Source organism: Phodopus roborovskii, unplaced genomic scaffold (assembly GCF_943737965.1).
Source record: "Phodopus roborovskii unplaced genomic scaffold, PHOROB, whole genome shotgun sequence".
Taxonomy (NCBI): Eukaryota; Metazoa; Chordata; class Mammalia; order Rodentia; family Cricetidae; genus Phodopus; species Phodopus roborovskii.
This window is the reverse complement of record NW_026126459.1, coordinates 22,581,928-22,601,778: the sequence shown is the minus strand read 5'-3', so window position 1 is coordinate 22,601,778 and position 19,851 is coordinate 22,581,928. Positions and strand designations below refer to the sequence as shown.

The window sequence follows — 19,851 nt, the reverse complement described above, 5'->3', positions numbered from 1 at the left end:
GGTACATGTGTGTGTGTGTGAACAAAACATTCATACACATAAAAACAATCTAAAAGTAGAAAAGCATGAATTACTGTTCATGAGTAGAGATTATATTCTCTGTACCTCTAAGTTGCAAAGTCACTAAACTACCTACCATGTTTGTCACTTTGCTATCTGATGTTAGACTAATCATGGCTTTGGAGACTCCTGGGGACAAGGGTAACCCCGCGTTCCTGTCAGCCTGCCCTTTAGTGCATTTTGTTTTCTGGTAAAGCCATGGAAGGTTCTGATTGTTAGACTATTCTGGACTTCTGTGCTTTTACTAAGGCCAGGACAGCCATCACTGGCCTGTATTTAACTCTGGGTTGTTAAGTGGGTTCATTCTGTGGGTTGGAGATTCCACAGTCCTTTCTCCTCAGAGCAAACCTTGTGGATGACATTGTAGAATGGGTGGACCAGAAGATACATAACTAGGAAAGAGTCCCTTCATTGGGGACAGACTTCTTGTTTGTGCTTGTGATTATTTTGTTTTTACTTGCCTCCTGGGAGTATGAGCCTCATACCGCACTCATATACCCAGGTCCTTGGCAGGCAGGACTTGGTGGCTCTTGTTCTCTGAGAAGAGCTCACATCTATCTGCATGTTTTATTTGGGTGCATCTGGTATGAGTTTTAGATTAATAGTCCAATAGCAGGTCCTAATTGCTTCCTTCGGGCTTTTTAATTACTGCTAACATGGTGGATGACTAAGGGATTAAGAATCTCCCATACGTTTATAGAGCAATACGTTCTGGTATGTTCCCAAAATATTTCCCTGTCATTTCTTACCTTTGGGCTTGAGGGGTGGTCAGCTGAAGAGTAGGAAGAGGCATTTGGCCTCTCTGTTGATTCTTTTCAAGAATTAAAAAAAAAAAAAAAAAGAAAGAAAAGAAAAAAGAAAAGAACTAGCTGTCTAGTATTTATTGCTCCAGATACTCAGTGAGATGTCATGGTGAAGCCATAACAGCCTTGGTGTTGCCAGCTGCTTCTGGTATCTTAGAGGCACAGAGCTTGCTCCTCCTGCCGTTTTTCTGTAGCAAGGCTAATGAAGAGTCCCTTCAGTTTCCTGCAGTGACTCTGAGGCAGTGTAGTGAAGGTGGCCAGCCTGCCTAGAGACAAGGACAGAGACAGTGTTTCAGCCATCAAAGGCTCAGTAGGTATAGTGTAGTACTCATTCACTCAGCAGGCATTTATTGAGGGTTTAGGACTATGTTAATTGCCAGAGAACTAAAGATGACTAAGACAGTGTCTGCCCTCAGGAGTTCAGTCTGGAGCGGGAAGCAGAGTCACTGAACATATAATTACATTATGTAGTTAGGTGAGGCTCTGGTGTAGATCAGGTGGAAGCATGGGTATAGGCTTGGGGAGTGCTGCCTGCAGGAGAAAATCCCTCCTGGCCAATGGGATAATGGGATTTGGACAGAGCAGGAGAGAGAAAGCACTCCCGATAGAGAGAACAGTGTGGTCATAGACATGTAAGGGGACAGAGTGATGTGCTCTGAGAATCTTTCCAGAGCAGCTCACTGCTGTTGTGTAGTCAAGCTGAGAGGAGTGGGAAGTGAAGCCACACTGGCCAGCAGGCCTTGGATGCCACATAGCAGGAACTGCACTTCCAAGAGAGTGTCATGGTGAGATTTTGAGTTGTGTGTAAGTCAGTCAGTCCCACGTGTCCTATAGGAAGAAATCAGCAAGGAGGAGTAGTTGAGTAGTATATGATGATGGTAGGAGGAACAGTAAAGACCAGAGGACAGATTTAATTTTCAAGACTGATTAGGTTTGACACTGGGAGCTTGGAGACCAATGGGAATCTGGGAACAAGATAAATCTACTGGCAACCTGGAGATTTATCGATGGAGCTCAGAAGAGATATTGGAGACAGAACTATATATTGTAACTGGTCAAGTAAAAACCTGAGGCCTTTATATTCCCATAGCCTGGCCCTCTAGGAACAAGGAGGGACACTGAGAGGATTTACATAGTGTCCTGGGAACAAAGCAGAATTGTTGAGATAGTGAAGAGGGTGAGGAAAATGATTTATGGTTGAATGAGTCCTCAGGTTTGCAGACCACAAGTTAAACCAGAAGAAGACAGAGGCAGCTGGGAAAGTGAGGGATTAGCGGTAAACCGAGAATGCTGGAAATAATCCGAGAATGCTGGAAATAATCTGGCAACATCTTCCCCTAATCTCTACAGGTAACCAAACTGTGGCTCCACAGGTTTTATGAATTGCCCCAGATTCCTGCAGCTGTCGTGATAGCAAGGCAGTCTGGTCAGTGCTTCTGTGCTGCCTCCTGAGCTCTGGTCCTGCCTGTAGTTAACTCCTGGGAAGCATGTGTGCAGCTGCTCTCACCTGCAGGGTGGCCGCTTGGGTCCTTTATCAGCTGTTCAACTACATGTGAATCTGCTTTAAAGCATCTTGATGAAGAGGTAGTTGTCTTCCTGTTTTACAGATGGGGAAACTGAGGCTTAGAAAACTCTGGTAACTTTTCTAGGAGCTCATGACAAATATTTTAAAACAATATGACCCAGATTCATAATCTTAGTCAAGGTCTCCTGACCAAGACTCTGATCTGAGTCACCCTTTGCTTCCAAATCCTAAGCTATTTTTTTTTCCCCCAAAGGCTCACAGTGAGTTCTTGGCTGGCTTAGAGCTCGATATGTAGACCAGGCTGGCCTTGAACTCACAAAAATCTGCTTGCTTCTGCCTTTCAAGGGCTAGGATTAAAGACGTATGTAGGTTGTTATCCGCAGTATTTTGTAAAGTGTAGGATATTACTCAGCTGTAAGACCATGTTGTGTCTAAGAGGACAGTTTCTCTTCTCTCTTGTGCATAGTAACTCTCTTACTGAGAAGCTTCAAACTGCAGGTGTATTTATTTACACACACCTTGGTTAGCTGATTCCATTCGGTCCTGCTATGCAAGGAGGCATCATTTAATGATCAAAGCTGTCAAACAAATCTAGTTGGACCTTCTTGATAGAAATGGAGTTCCTTCGACCCTCTTTCATGAAAGCTGATGGCAGGACGTGGTAGAAAAGTGTGTATGCTGCAAACTACATGTATGGGCTTAAATCTGAGTTCTGGTACTTTTTTTTTCTCCCAGTTTTTAGAGACAAGGTTTCTCTATGTAATGGCCCTGGCTGACTCTTTGTAGACCAGGCTGGCCTTGAACTCATAGAGATTGCCTGCCTCTGCTTCTCCCTCCACCTCTGGAGTGCTGGAATTAAAGCATGCACCACCTCGCCCACCTGGCTGGTTCTGGCGCTCTCTAAATGACCTTGAGCCAATTTATCTCTAGTTCTTTCCTTACTGGGTTACAGGTAGAGGAGCATTTACCCACAGGGGTTGCTGAGGGCAGTAAATGAGATAATTCGGGACAAGCACCTAGCTTGTGAAATGCTTAGTAATGTTTCCCTTCTAATCTTTGGTCCTGAGTTAAAAGGTCTCACTGTATAACCCTGGTTGGCCAGGAACTTGCTATGTATACCAGGCCTCAAACTTACAACAGACCCACCTGCCTCTGTCCCCCTAGTACGATTATGTCACCACACATGGCCAAAAGTTATCAGGATCTCTTTATTGATTCTTTTTAAATGCCACATACACATTTTTAAAGAATTTTACGTGTATGGCTGTTTATATGTCTGTGCACCATGTACTTGCATGGTGCCTTCAGAGGCCAAATGAGGGCGTCAGATTGTCTGAAGCTGGAGTCGAACCTGTGTCCCCCGGCAGAGCAGTCAGTGCTCTTAATCACTGGACTATCTCACCAGCTCCTTGGAGTCTCTTTAGATCGTAAGAAAGGAACTCTTATTGGGCCAATTACAGGGAGGTATTATTATCTACTTGGAGAGTCCAGTGAAATTTAAAAAGGCTGAAACAACTAAAATAAAATGGCATTGAGATATAGGTAGCTGTGACCTCTGTCAAGCTGTGGCCTTGAAGGCACAAGGGTGACAGCTTTGGAAAACTCAGATTAACAATAGATGTGTGGTGGGGGAACTGTGGTTGGTATAAGATGAATAAAAAAAAATAAAATATTAAAAAAAAGACTGAGTTCATTATAGCTCATCCTAAAGAGGAGAGAGCCTCACTTAAGAGCCATTCAAAAAAACAAAACAAAACAAAAAAAGGACAGAGGACTTGGAATGCCTCTTTCCAGCTGATGTGATATGTGCCTGGGCCAGGCCTCATTTTACCCTTCTATAAATCAGGAGTCATGCCCCTCCCACATGTGTTTAGAAGTAGGAAGGGATTCATTAATTTTTATGGTTGGATAATAAGCTCCTGGATTTATTCTGAGACTCCTGGAAAGTCAGAGCAGGGCCAAGGCAAGTGCCCTGGGTGCTGGAGTGCTGCATTCTGTCAGCTGATCTGTCTCCCTGGACAGCCCACAGTTTTACTAAATTTCTCCTGTGAATGCCACATATCCTTGCCTAGGAACATGTGTGTTTCAATGCCATACCCACATGGAGTGTACAGTCTAGTTGAGGAAATCATGCAAAAGGTAAACAATTAATAACTGAGAGAAAAGTATTTTTTTCTATGAAACCTGATAATTAAAGGGCTTTAGCAAAGTGCCTGGTCCAGAGTAGATATTTATAAACTGCTGCTGACTCTGTAAATATACAAGAGTATTTACAAGGCAAAACAGATTTTTCTGGGCTAGTGAGATGGCTCTGTGGGTAAATGACCTGTATTTGATCCCTGGAACACACATGGTAGGAGAGAACTGACTGTAATTCTCACACACACACACACACACACACACACACACACACACACCCCATGACCAGGTCTGGTAGGAGAGAACTGACTGTAATTCACACACACACACACACACACACACACACACACACACACACACACACACACACACACACCATGACCAGGTCTGTCCCCAGCACAATGTGGGTGTAGAAGACACAGCTGTTAAAAGGAAGTCTGAGACTCTGGATGTTGTCACCTGGCTTCTTGCTGTCATTTGTTCAACTCTACAGTGTTCTTTGACATCACTATAGATGGCAAGTCCTTGGGCAGTGTCTCCTTTGAGCTGTTTGCTGACAAAGTCCCAAGGACAGGAGAAAACTGTAATGTTCTGAGCACTGAATAACAGAAAGAACTTGGTTACAAGGGTTTCTCTTTTTGCAGAATTGTTCCAAGATTCATGTGCCAGGGTGGTGAGCTCACACTCTATAGTGGCACTGGCTTCAAGTCTGTTTACAGGGAGAAATTTGAGGTTGAGAATTTTATTCTGAATCGTCCAGGCTCGGCATGTTGTTCATGGAAAATTCTGGATAATGCATGTTCTCAATTTTCATCCCACCCCCTGCTAAGACTGAGTAGTTTAATGGCAAAGCCATTAAACTCTCTTGGAAGGTGAAGGAAACTTCAAGCCTCATGGAGGCCTTGATTTGGGTCCTTGTACAGCAAGACCAGCAAGAAGAGAACTATTGCTGACACTGGACCACTCTATACTTTTGACTTAACCAGCAGACCTTTCCTTTTCATAGCTCAGGAGAGAAACCTGTAACCATATCTCCTTTAGGTGTCTTCTGATGCTTTTGCTGTCCCTGTAGCATTTTTGTTTTGTGTGTGTGTAGTTTTGTTTTATTTGTTGGTTTTTTTTTGTTTGTTTTGTTTTTTGACACAGGGTCTATATTTTGTAGCCCCTGTTGTTTGAGGACTCCCTTTGTAGATCAGGCTAGCCTCAAACCCACAGAGATGCAACTTGTCTCTGCCTCTCAATTGCTGGGCAGTTCTTTAGGCTCCACATTTGCTTAGTCAGCCCTCTCTATGTAGCTAGATTGTAAAGTTCATGATTATGAATGAAAACTAAGCAAGCAAAAAATATTTGATCTAATTGCTAACCGAGAAATGAACTTTGCAGGAGCTCAGGAATAGTATACAGAGGTCTGGGTTCTTGGTGTGGGGAGGGTTAATGAGGAAAATTACAATTATCCAGGTGAGCCCTGAAGGGAGTACAGGTTAGAAAGGTAGCCAAAAGGGCTGAGGCACTTCCTGGTCTTAGAGTAGGTGCTATGTAGGAGTAAAGTTCAGGATTTGGGGTTAGAGCTAGACTACAATTCCAACACTTCCACATACTTGCTGTGTGACCCCAGGCAAGCTCCTCAACCTTTCCTAGCCTTACCTGTAAAGCAAAAACAATTGTCCCTATTTTACAGGGGTGTTGTGACGATTAGGTGAGGTAATCCATAGCGGGCTCATGACAGTTTTTTTCAATAAATGTTAGCTTTGGTCATCTTTACTATTGTAATTTAAATAGTAGTATCATCCTACTCATTTCTGCTTGCTTACTTAGTAGTGCATAGGCTCCTTTGTGTATTTTGTTTTGTTTTGTTTTGGAGACAGGATTTCTCCGTGTAGCCCAGGCTGGCCTGGAACTCACAGAGATCCGCCTTCCTACCTCTGCCTCCTGAGTGCTGGGATTAAAGACATGCACCATCACTGCCTGGCTTCATAGGCCCCTTTGTTATTGTACTGTTTTCTGTCCATAATAATTTCCTAGTGCACACTATTACAGAAAATTATTTGCAGACTCCTGGTCTTGTAAACGATGTTTTTGTGCTTGCATACATCTGCCGATACCATGCTCTGATCTAGAGTATGACCATCTTCCCTGCTGCTTTGCCATACCCTTTCCTGTTTGATGTTTAGTACAAGACCCCGAAACTTTTCTTCCAGTAATCCCTACTTGCTTCCTTCCTCCTCTAATGAGATGTTATCATCCTCTGCCTCTTCCTCAGCCATGGCTCACCCTAGCTTTCTGGTTGACCTTGCCTTAGGATATAAGTCTTCCAATGATAGTAATCATTCCTTGTTTATTTCCTATTCCCAGATTCTAGTTTAGTTCCATAACTATGTGTGGGAATAAAAAGCCTGAGCAAAGTTTGCATTATGTGTAACATTTTCTGTGTGGGTTCTGGCGTAATATAAGTTACATATGCTAACTTAACTTCCCCAGTCCCCATAGCGACTCTGCTAGGTAGGCACTATTCTAATCTCCATTTCACACTTGAGGAGATTGGTCTCACAGACATGAAATCCTTTCCCAAGGATACACAAGTAATAAGTGATGGAGCCAGGACCACTCCATTCTGTTTCCAGGCGTGTCTCTGAGATCCATCATAAGAATGTTTATTGAATGCCCAAGAAAGGGTGAAGGAACATTAGTCATAAGCCACAACTCTATGGCCACATTTAAAAAGGATTAATAAATGTGTGGAGACTCTGTTGGGGAACCTCTCACTCAGGGAAGATTTGTTAGAAAAGGCAGGGGGAGTGAGGCTGCTCTGAGTTGGAGGAGGGGTGAGGCTGAGGTGTCATGGAGACAGAGACATAATGGCAGGAGGAAGAGGAGTAGTATATGCATGGAGAAATGAAATTTGCTCAGTCTTTATTGAGTTGGTGGTGACTCTTGTTCTCAAAAGCCATTGCTTAGCAGGCTATAAAAAGGGTGAATCTGGTTAAAGAGAAGGAAAGGAAAGAGAATATTGGCTTTGATGATGACTTGACCTGAGACTCTGAATGAGACCCAGGAGTTCACTGAGGGAAAAGTAGCCTAAAAAGAAAGTTAGTTGAGCTATAACATAAAAGGCAGAGTATAGGTGAGTGCTCAAAAGTGGTAAGATGCCAAGAGAATACTTTCTATCCTCAAATAACTAGGAGAATGGAACAAGGAACCCCAAGGGACCTGGTGGAAGGCTAGGCATCAGTCAGTCATTTATTAAGCACCAACATTATTCACCCGCATTATTCACAAGAGAAGTCTGATTTTTGCTTTTAGGAATTCCTGTTCTAGTTGTGAACAGATGAGCAGAGGAAACAAGAAAGCACATCATATGGAATATATTCAGATTGTACTCATGGTCCATGGCATTGGTAACAAGGGGATATTTCTTTCCTGTCCTCCCTCTCAGCTCATTCCGTCCTTCCTTCTTCGAGATAGTCTTGCTGAATTGCCCTGTCTGGACTTGAATTCTCAATCCTCCTGCCTCATTCTTCCAAGTTGTTGGGATTACAAGTGTGTGTCACCTAGAGCTTTGTGCATGCTAGGCAAGTGCTCTACTACATCCCCAGAGCCAGGGACTTTTGTTTTACTATATAAGCTTCAATTCCAAAGTCACCTCTCGGTGGTTCAAATTAACTGCCAGAGTTCAGCCATTGTGTTTGTGTTCTAATCAGCTGCAAACAAAACTGAGAAAAGGAATATCTGCTTCATCCCATCAGTGATTCTTCTCAGAGAATCACATGACTGTTTACATTCCACATGACCACGTAGCGATACCTAAATGAAAGAGAAAGCTATAGAGAAAAGGATGCTAAACATTTCTAAGGAAGATGAGAGGCTGGGGGATAGCAAGTGGGTACTTGCTGTGTCATTCTTACATGGAACTATTTGGGAGTGTGATTTGTGACAGCTGTTGTATTTTGATAATGGGTAGGAGGGATTTAGAAGTCCGAGGAAGTGTTGGTCACAGGTAAATCCTGGGGCCAAGAAATAGCACGAAGGCTAGTTCCAAGAGAGGACAGAGACACTGAGGCCAGCTTGGAGAGAAGCTTAGCTCCTGAGTGCATTCTGGTTAGATGTGAGGAGCAACCGGCCAAGGACTTCTGTTTTGTAAATGATAAGAAACCAGGGAATTTCTGAATCAGGAAAAAACATGATTCACTTTATGTGCCTGGGTGTTTGGAAGTTTCGTTCCTATTCCCGGGGAAGAGGGAAGGAAGTGCTGGAAGTAGTTACTTCAGTAGAAGGTCAGTTGCCCCTGAGGGCTGAAGTGAATAGAAAGAGCATCCGTGTAGTGACAGTGGAAGAGCAAGGGAAGCGTTAGGTCAAAGGCCTTGAAAGCGAGACTTCTTTTCTTCCAGTGAGAGAGCTGCTGTGGTGTGAGGAGAGAGAGATGTGACCCCAGAAATTATGAGTTTCCCAGGGAGTCCCAGGGAAAGAGGGAGGACCCTGGTTGGCTAATGGAGAGTGGCAAGCTGTGCCCAAGATTCCTTGGCTTTGGAAAACCTGTCACCCCTATTGGAATAGTTTCCATTTTTCGTAACTGGGGAGTGTGTGGGTCTGGCTAACCACGAGGAGGGGCTGAGGAGCCAGCGCTAGATCAAGTTGCTGTGTTGGTGGTTTTTTAGCTAAGGCCAATGGTTCAATTGGGAAATGACATCAGCAGTTTTGTCTGAAATTGGGTATCCCTCAACTGGTAGTCTTAAGGGTGTCCTCAACCAGGAGCTGGGCCTAAGCCATCTGTAGAAGCTACCTGATATTAGGTGTAAGAGAAGTAGTGCTGTGGAGGGTAGAACCTGGGCTTTCCTGGTACACAGTCATTTTTCCTTAGCCTTCTCAGATCCAATAGAGGAATCCTCCAAGGTGGCGAAGATGCCTCAGGGGTGAAATTGTTAGAAAAAGTCCTCTCTGTTTAAGTTGTGTTGGCCTTCTAGGACCCTTCTTCATCTGATTGGCCTGGTGTGAATAGCAGAGCTTAGCTGGAGACATCTGGTGAATCCATTTCTTTTTCCTCCAGTCTGCTTAGGGACTTGGCCCGTAACTGCTCAGCAAGTTGTTTCTGGTTATAGAGTCGTCAGTGACCACAGGAGTGCGTTCTCCAGACACAGTTCTGTGCTGGCAGCTTGCTCCCACAATGATGGCTTCAATTAAGACAAATCCAGAAAGGCAGACTTAAGCCACTGCAGACACTTAAGTCAAAGAAAAGCACACCCACTTTTCTGATGCCGTGAGGTACCCCAGCAACTTCCCTTTATGTCTAATAGTAACCCAGGCCTTGAGACAACTATATGGGAGAGCTGTGCATTTTGTATGTCTTCCTTTCTGTGCATAGGGAGTGCAGGAGTGGATGGGGGTTGGGTTGCTGCACTGTGAGCTCTTGGAGTTTGGCAGAAAAGGGCTGGAGTCTTAGGATCCAGGGAGGTGGCTGTGGCCCTCCCTGCATACTGTTTTAGAACACTGCCAGTCAGGGGCCTAGCTGGATTGTTTGCCCTGCTCACTCGCTCCCTCCATCTGTGCGTGCATTAAGGGCCTGCATTGGCCCTTTCTAGGATTCTCTTTTTGAAGTGCAATAGCTCTTGTCCAGAATCTTTTTGTTCACCACTCAAGACTCAATCTCTGAAGGAGAGAGAAAGTGGGGGAGAGGAGCGGTCTTGAGCTCTGTTTCCCAGCTTGGCAGTGAAGACTGGATTCTGGATTGGTGAGGGAAGTCTTCATCTCCTGAACTACCCCAGCCAGTCATGGGCCTGGGGAAAAGTGTGGGTGTTTGAAGGGGCTGCTGTGTTTCCTCTGTCTGGGTTTTCTGATGTTAGCTCTGATCTTTTGTTTCCTTTTGACAAGATTGCAGTTTTGGGGGTGTTGGGAGGGGCTGTGCTGAAGCAGTGAGGTAAACAGTGATGCAGAGGTGGCAGCAGCATGGGTGGGGTGGGGCTGGCCAGGCAGCCCGCTGTCTGGGCGGGCTGGGTGGAGGAGGACTCCTGCCCAGTACACTGGCCAGCTGGCTCGTGTTAAAGCACTGGCTGAAAATAGCTCTCATTGTCTAGGAGCTGCTACTGCAGCAGGGCTGACTATGGCTGCCAAGGGGCCAAGGTAGGAGGGGCTGAGGCCTCCTACCTCTTGAGCACTCACCCTTTGGTAGCAGTGCCCGGCTGGCCACAGCTGTGCCCGTTGGCTACCAGTGGAGGCATGTGGAAGGCTGGCTGGGCTGCCCCAAACACTGTTCTACTGATGCCTGGTCATGGGACTTGTGCCCTGTGTTGCAGCTTTGTCCCAGCTTTGGGGCAGATTTGTTGGTTGGTGAAGGGGATCCCATTGGGAGCTCAGGCTGGGGAGCAGGGCTAATTCTCCTCCTACAGCAGCCTCCTCAACGCCTGAGCTTTTGTTTCTTCACCATTTCCCACCTCTGCTTCCCTGTCCACTAGGCCCCTCCACAGGGAGGCCTTGGTGGCAGCTGTATCTGGAGCACAGAGGCATGCTGAGAATCAGCATGTGTTACCCAGAAAGGCACTTTGTGTCCCCTCAGGGGAGAGTTTAGATTCAGCTCTCCAGGAGTCTCCATCCCATGGCCAGAGCACAGGGCCTGGAGCGTCTATATTCAGAGATAGGTTCAGCTTAGGAAACTTATTGGGAAGTGATTCTGCAAGAATAAAAAAAAAAAAAAATTAAAAAACAAAACAAACAAACAAACAAAACCCTCCAACTCTTTGTTTTTGCTGAAAGTAAATACCATTTGTGGCTGTCCCTGAAGTCTTCCCCAGGGATGTTCCAAAGTTTTCTAACCAGTCTCTAGGAGCTATGCCATTTTTGTGTCTCTTCTGAGATTTGTCATGATCAGCTGGGACTAGAAGTAATGGAGCAGGGAATTTTGGGTGCTTCCTATTTCTGTATGCTGGGTTTTCCCCAGGCTTGGCCCAAGAAGACCAGCAGAGCAGGGGTGAATCCCAGAGTAAGCGTGCAGCTTTCAAGGAAACTCCAGACATCTGGTATTTCCCTTTCTTGCAGTGGGAAACAAATGAGGAGGGACTAAGTAGACTTGGGGGGTACAAGGCAGGCAGGAGAAGGGAACCCCTGAGGACAGAACCCCTTCCTCCCTAACTTTCCTGGGGCTGACAGGGATCAGGTTGGAGGGAAATAAGGAGACCTTGATGGAGGAGTAGGACTCCCTTATTTACACAGTAAGAAGCAAGCCCAAGCAGCCTTGCTGGAGAGGCATCAGGTCCACACCTTTCAGCGGCTTCCATTATGCACCTCCTCTATTGAGGCGTCTTCCTAGTTCCCTCTGACTTAGAGATCAGGATCCAGAATTGCTTTCAGTTTGATTTCAACTTCCCCTTCTCCTATCTCCTGTTGTGAATATTTTGGGTGTTATTTATCTCTCTTCCTCCATTCCTGGGTGGGGTGTGGCCCTCCCCTCCCCCAAAGATGGAATATTTAATTGATTGTAGTCTTAGTGGAAATCAAAGTAGGTTTTAAAAGGGGTTCAAAGGATTACCACTTAGTTTCATCATTGAGAAGCAGTTGCTAAAGGATGAATGAGAACAGACGACCCAGAAGCAAGAGAGCAGGTGTGTGGGTGCCAAATACCACACAGGTTTTCCAGGAGGCAAGAGGACTTTGCCAGTACCCACTATATTCCAGATGTGTGCAGGTGTAAAATATTCATCATCCGATGCTCAGAAAACCCCATTGGATAGTGAGATGAGTTTGATGGGTGAGCTCAGTGAAGCTTGGTAGCGGAAATCCCGAAAGTGGATCGATCTCTCAGGCACTCTGGCTCCACATGTGGTGCCCTCCGCCTTCTTTGTGTCCAGCAAGACTTGCAGTGGACACTTAGCAATGGCTTAGTCTCTGCTTCTGAGAGCCCAGCGTCCAAGGAACCACGGAAGGGAAATTCCGGGGAAACAAGCTGCTGACCAGAGTCTGGAGCCCTGTCAAGTTTACCCCCTGGCTGTCTCTGGAAGCCAGGAAGTTGGCTTCCTCTGGACATTGGACCCTGCCAGAATTACACACATTATCAGGTGGAGGCAAAAGCCTTCATGCTCTTGTCTGGCAGGAAGAGAACTGCCTAGTACTCTGCCTTGGCTGGTGGGTCCCACCATAGTCAGTGCTTTGCTTCGTGAGAATGCTAGAGGTTGTGGGGTTTTCCTTATCCATCCCCTACCCATTACACTTTCAGCCCTGACAAAACAGAGAATGCTGGGGTCACTGCCCAGAAAGCCATGGAAGCCCTAGACAGGAGGAGGGCGTGGGCCTGTGCTGAGGGCTGTTTCATGTTTTGCCACCTATTTCCACACTGCCGAGGTCCATCTTCTTAGAGGATTCAAATTTTGACTAGACCCTTGATGCGTCACCCATGGTTTTAAGATGGATGTCCCGGAGGGGGTTAATTTTTCTCAGTCTTGAAGCCTGGAGAGAGTCAAGCATTTCCTTACCGGCACACCTGGCAGGGAGATGTGAAGCCACAGCAGCCCACAGTGGTTGGCCAATAGAGGAAGTTGGTGTACCCAGGATGTCTGCCACAGTAGCCCCAGACTATTCCTGCTCTGTACCACAGTTTGAGGTTTCTATTGCTGATGAAACACCATGACCAAAACATGGCTTGAGGAGGGAAGATCACTTCCCTTCCACTTGAAATCACAGTACATCATCAAAGGAAGTCAGGGCAGGACCGTGGAGGTGGGAACTGGTCCAGAGGCAATGGAGACGTGCTGCTCACTGGCTTGTTCCTGCATCTTGCTCAGCCTGCTTTCTTACAGCACCCAGGACTATTTATCCAAGGGTGGCACACTTCAGTGAGGGGATAGACCCACCTGCATCAAGCACTAAGAAAAATGGCCCACAGGCTTGCCCACAGGGCAATCTGGTGGGGACCTTTTCTCAAGAGAGGTTCCCTTCTCAAATGACTCTAGCTAGTGTTAAGTTGACAAAACAAATAAATAAAAACAAACAGGAAAAGCCAGCACAACCAGCAGTTTTTCCTTCCACTAGAAAAAAAAATAGGAGCCTATTTCTCTGACTCAGACTTGGAAGAAGTATCATTAGATGATTGTGTTATGCCCAGGGTGTATAGAGCCAGAACTGGTCCTGAGGACTCTTTCTGCTTAGTATTCTCTTATGTTCAGCTGGTGGCAGCTTGTCCCCCAGCTGGATGGGCTGAGCCTGTCTGGACCTGCCTTTGACCTTTGTTTCTGTTTGTTAAAGTTCCCTGCTCTGTTCTACTTTCCATATAGACAACTGAGATTGGCCATCAGCAAAGCAGTTCCAGAGGCTGGGTTGTGTTTGCCCATGCTACCATACACCATATCAGCTCTGGGGAAGATGCAGGCCAGCTTCTCTTTCATGTAGTTCAGGCAGACTCCTGGGCAGAAGGCAGAAACCATGAGAGAGTTGTGACTAGGTGGTCTCTGTCCTTTCCTCTGGCTAGTTTTGTCTCTCTAGTCCTAAATTCTTCCATTTGTAAGTAACTGGGGTCCTCAGCTTGCTGCTTCCTGTTTTGACCCCTAATGGTCCTGTTTCAGGCCCACTGCTCCTGGGGCCTGAGAACCATGGACTCCCCACCTACAAATGTCCCTGTCAAAGAAGACTGAATATAGATTGAGTCCTCAGGGTAGGATGAGTGCACAGATGGCATAATGGTATGTGTGAGATAAGTGCTTGATAAATAGATTATGTGATAGAAGTAAATAATACTTGAGGATTTTCCTGTTGGTCCCTCAGAACACCTGCCCCCAGGACTCTTCTGGTTTCTTCCTTGAAGATCCCTGAATACACCCATTCCTGTAAGGATGAGGCTGCCAGTGGTAGACAGGAGTGAAACCAGTGGTCAGGGTTGGGTTTCCAAGGACTGAGAGCTGTGCTTAGAGTAACAGGTAGAGGTGCAAGGGAAGTCTTGTGGGGGGCAGTCGGTTGGGTCAGACAGCCGTGGCACCTCAGATGGGAAACCTTGAGTCAGAAGTGTGGTGTCAGACTGCTATTAGAGGCACAGGTTGTGACCTACAGCAAAGGCAGTCATGGCTGCAGAGGACACAGAAGGGGAGGGAGGTCTGCACCATGTACAGGCAGACTTTAGGCCTTCCTTGCATTGTACTGAGTATTCATTTAGTACACAATACTGAGCAAAATAAGATGATTCGCAGTCAGTCCTTCAGTACTTTATGTTAGGGTGTCTCAACAGGGTGTCTGGAGAGTACCATGTATTGGCTAATTGGGAGGGTAGTAATTTTTAATTGGTAGCAAATAAATTGCTACTGCTTTTTTTGTTTTGTTTTGTTTTTTTGTTTTGAGACAGGGTTTCTCTTTATAGCCCTGGCTGTCCTGGAACTTGCTCTATAGACCAGACTGGCCTCAAACAAGAGATTTGCCTGCCTCTACTTCCTGAGTGCTGGGATGAAAGGTGTGTGGCTTATACATATTTTTCTAAAAGTGTGTGAATTGTTCTCTTTATATGAATGACTTCATTCACTTGCATTGGATTCACTATGCTTGGCTCTCAGGTTATGGCAGAAAAGCAAATTGAAAGCAGCTTTCAAAGTTTTGATTTGTCTTATGCTAAGACCTACATTTTGGTGCTGGAGAAATGGGTTGTTCAAGGGTTAAAAGTAAGTACTGCTCTTACGGACAACCCAAGCATCCATTTCAGACAGTGTGTAGCTGCCTACAGCTCCAGAGGATCTGATGCCCTCTTCTGGACTCCTAAAACGCCTGCTTCAGTGGCACGCATACACATACACACACACACACACACTTACTTTAACAATAGTAAAAATTCTTTTTGAAAACATACTTTTTACAGTATGACCTTTCCTAGTTTGACTTGCCTCGTATTACATGTACCCTTTACAGCATGACTTATGTGTATATGACATATATGTCATATGTGGAATGTCAAGAAGGCTTCATAAAACTTATACTTCCTACTTGCAATGAATCTTGGTGTCTAAATCTTATTTTCATTTGTAAGTATTTTGTGTGAGTACTTTATATAGGTGTGTGGGAGCAAGTGTGCCATGATGTACCCAGGGTGGGTCAGAAGACAGCTTGTAGGAGTTGGTTTTTGACTTCCACCTTGTAGCTCTGTTCTGGGGAGTGGATTCAGGCCAGACTTGGTGGCCAGTACCTTTACTCCTGAGCTATCTCACTGGCTGTTATTTTGTGTTCCAAATGAGGTTAATTTTGATTCACTAGATTGATTCTCTGACCTCTAGCTTGGAAAATACTGTTCAGCCAAACTTGACTGATACGGTGGGGAGGCAGGAAGTGTCCCCCTTTTCTATGCCACCTTAGCAGCAGTAAGAGGAGGGAGGAGAGTTCATGCCTTCCTTCCCTCTGGGTGAACGTGTGGTGGGAGCTTCAGCTTGCTGACTCAGGTTCTCTCCTCAGAGCTCCATGAACCTTCCTCCTGACAAGGCCCGGCTCCTTCGACAGTACGACAATGAGAAGAAGTGGGATCTCATCTGTGATCAGGTGTGTGGTGGGAAAGTGAGGGAGGGTGGGGGTCTGTGTGATCAGGTAAGATGAGGTTTGCAAGGTCAGGAAGGTGGCGGTCAGTGACACCCGGACAAGACAGTAAGGCCTAAGGTGTAACTGCCATGTTAACAGGAGCTAGCTTTGGCATGGGGTAAGCTGACTTTGTTCAGGGGACTGCCTAGCTGAGACAGCCAGTAACCTGAGTGCCTACGAGGGGCTGCCCAGTGAACAGTGGTGCTGGTGGCCTGTGCAAGGTCAGCCCATGACTGTGGCTGTGCCCAGATATGACAGATAGTGTGGTGCTTCTCCTAGGAGGGAGATGTCCTTGTCCCCCAGTGTAGTCAAGGACTGCAGCTGTCCTTGCATGGATAGTGGTTAGAGCTGAGGAAGAGGAGGACTTAGCACTTTGTGAGAACCGAGGTATTGTAACACTCACTGCCTAACTTTCGCCTCCCTGCACATGTGTGAAGGTCACAGGTCCAGAGTCTTTGCATACAAGGCTCAGCAGCATGTCTCTTGGTGGGTCTGAAAGGACCTGGAATGGTGTAGGTGTTGTGTTTACAGCACTCGGACACTGAGCTTTGTCATAACAAATTGTGATTTCTTTTCATGCTAATAGCTAATATTTGAGAGCTGATGACCTGTCAGGACACCACACATAAAATATCTCATTTAACCTCACAAAATCCCATGGTGCATGCATGCTCTTTCAGTCGGAGAACCCACAGCCAGATTGGGCAGAGACAAAATAAGTGCCAGATATTAGCTAGCTATTTTCTTATACTGTGACCTGTGCTTGCCCTGAGCTAGCATTATGATTCTGAGGTTCAATTCCAAGCTCTCACCAGGAAAGGATTTGGAGAACAAGCAGTGCTGAAGTTCTTTACTTGATAAATCTGTCCTTTTTTTGTTTTGTTTTGTTTTGTTTTGTTTTAAGTTTTTTTTTTTTTGAGACAGAGTTTCTCTGGCTGCCCTGGAACTTGTTCTGTAGACTCCTCCTACCTCTGCCTTCCAGGCGCTGGGACTAAAGGTATTGCATACTCCCCCACTGGCAAGTTCTGTCTTTCTGCTTTTGTTTTCTGAGACAGGGTTTCTCTGTGTAGCTTTGAAGCCTGTCCTAAAACTCACTTTGTGGACCAGGTTGGCCTTGAACACAGAGATCCACCTGCCTTTGCCTCATGAGTACTGGGATTTAAAGGCATGCACTACCACCGCCCAGCCAAGTTCTGTCTTTTTAGGTCACATAATTTCAGTTTTCCTTGGAGTCGTCTTATTTTTTTTTTCAGGCCCTGTTTCCTATTATGTCATTCTCCTGGATCCCTGTATGCATCTCTTCCCCTCAACTCTTGAGATAGATTCTTTGTGGAGGGCTGTATAGGACCAGAATGCTGAGGGCTTTGTTGATTCTTTTTTTGGGTGGGCCTGAGTAGGGAGGACATAGCCCTGTGCTCTGTGGAAGGGTATTAAGAGGTGACCCAGCTGAGGCCAGCCTTCAGTGTTCAGTTGCCAGGGTCCAGTGCCTGGGCAAAGCATAGACAATGTACCTCCCTGAGTGTAAGAACACAGCAAAGCCGGCTGAGCCCCAGTTGCAAAGTTTAGAACTGCAAAAGCGAGCCTCTTCAGGGCAAAGCTCCCCTCCATGTGGCTTTCATAGCTGTCTTCCAGTTAGCCAGTTACATACTCCCTGTAGGTACCAGTCCCAGCTCTGTGGTCTCTGCGTCTTAGCAAGCAGTGGACGCAAAATAGTTTCTGGCATAGAAAAGCATTTTAGAGCTAGGGAGCATTGAATGGAGGAGGATGGAGCAACAGGTGGGTTGTCGGTAGGGATTGGTCAAAGAAGGGAGCCTAGGGTTTGGACAATGCTAAGGGACGGGTAACAACTGCAGGTCGAGTTCCCTCAATCTGAGCATGGCAGGCATTCTCCTTCCTTAGCACCCTCCGTGGACTCCGTGTTTCTGTGTGCATACATACGTCTGTTTTTTCTTACAGGAACGATTCCAAGTAAAGAATCCTCCCCATACCTATATCCAGAAACTCCAGAGCTTCTTGGACCCCAATGTAACACGGAAGGTGAAGTATATGACGGAAAGGCCCTATCTTGCTTCCCTTCATAGTCCTATGGTGTTTGGGCACAAACCTTTTGACATGGGGCTAACTGTTTTGACATTGATTTTTGAATAATGGGAGTTAAACATCTGGGCTTTGAAGTCTCAGTGACTATCCGGTGGTGGAGGGAAGGTCTGTAATTGCACATTGTACTCCCTGTGTTTTCTTTTCTGCCTCCTTTATTTGTAATACAAAATTGGATATCTGGGTATGGTAGTCTGTGCCTGTGATCCCAGTACTTAGGAGACTGAGGCAAGAGGATTGTGGGTTACAGGCCAACTCCGGCTACATAGCAAGATGCTGTACACTCCCTCCCCAAACAAACAGGCAGACAGACAAGGTTGATGGAGGAAGGGAGGTTAGCAAGATGACTCAGCAGTTAAGAGAACTAGCTGTTTTCTGGAGGACCCAGGTTCAGTTCCCAGTACCCACATGGTGGCTCACAACTCCTGTCACTTCACTTCCAGGGAGCCCAGCACCCTCTTCTGGACTCTGTAGGCACTGCGTGTATGTGGTACATAGACATGCATGCAGGCAAAACACCCATACACAAAAGTATAAATAAATAAAATCTTGAAGAATGATTGAAAGGGAATATCTTCAAGTGACAAAAGATTCCATGTTTACAGAAGTTCAGGAGGAGAGTTCAGGAGTCAACCAAGGTCCTAAGGGAGCTGGAGATCTCACTTCGAACCAATCACATTGGGTAAGTCAGGCCTGGCCACCTCAGCTTCACTCCCTGGTACTACACATTGCCTACCACACAGATTTTGGTGCCCTTTGTTGGTTTATCCATTCTGACATGAAGCCAGATTGTCCCTTGAATAGCACTTGGCTCTATAGAGCTTGAGATATGCCCTTTCTGGCTTTTCTACCCTTCAGTTCTGCCAGCTGCTGACCAGTTAACTTCTGGAAGGCTTGGGGCCTCTCTTGGGGTCCTGTGGCTTTGAGTAGAAGACATTCCCATAGCAGCTGAGACTAGAGTCTGCCTGTGGTCTGGTGCTGGGCCAAGAGAGGCCAGCAAAGGTTGGAATGTGAGAGTATAGTATATTGAATAGATGAAGCCTAGTTCCTAATTGGAGACTAGTTAGACTTTTTGGTGCACGGATTATTTATTTGTTTGGGGGGGGGGACAGTACACAAGCAGAAGGGGCTTCCTGTAGCACCAAAGAGAGTTGTCAGATAGAGGGGATCAGAATTGGCTGATCGGCTGTCTCCTGTACTCACAGATCCTACTGTCGTCACCACATGGAGATCTGTGTGAGTGGGGAACCAGGTGGTGCTGAGGGAGCCAAGGGCTGGTGCAGTGAGGTTCAGGCCAGGACAGTGCCTCAGTCCTGTGAGGCTGCTCCTGTGAGAGGGAGAGAGGGAGTGAGACAGAAGGAACCTGTGCAGAGGGATATGGAGGCGGGACTCCAGCACTTCAGGTAGGAGTCCTCAGTGAGTGAGCAGCAAAGGGGGAAATGGGGTTTTCTGGGCAGATGCCAGCCTAAGTCCCTGAGCTTCCTGAGAGTAAGTTAGAAAGAGCCAAATGACATCATTGGCTCTTCCTCTTCTGTCAAGGCAGTAGCCTACTGCCTACCCCCAGGCCAGACCTGCCTGGAGCTCTTTAGGGGGAGAGGATATCTGTATGTGGCCAGCTGCAACAGCAGTCAGAAGGGAAGTGGCACAGGAGAGGGCAGGAAAGGGACAGTTCCTGGTGTTGGGAGCTGTGCTGTGGTAGCCAAAGCA

General features: G+C 46.3%; 1 protein-coding gene across 1 annotated transcript in view; it reads left to right on the top strand.

Annotated features, from left to right (window-relative positions):
- Window positions 1–19,851, top strand: part of Fmnl3 (formin like 3) — a 52,141-nt gene that overhangs the window by 15,343 nt on the left and 16,947 nt on the right. Inside the window, 3 exon segments of the mRNA XM_051189871.1 lie at window positions 15,928–16,011; window positions 18,004–18,084; window positions 18,750–18,826. Of these exon segments, the coding sequence (XP_051045828.1) occupies window positions 15,928–16,011; window positions 18,004–18,084; window positions 18,750–18,826 (242 nt within the window).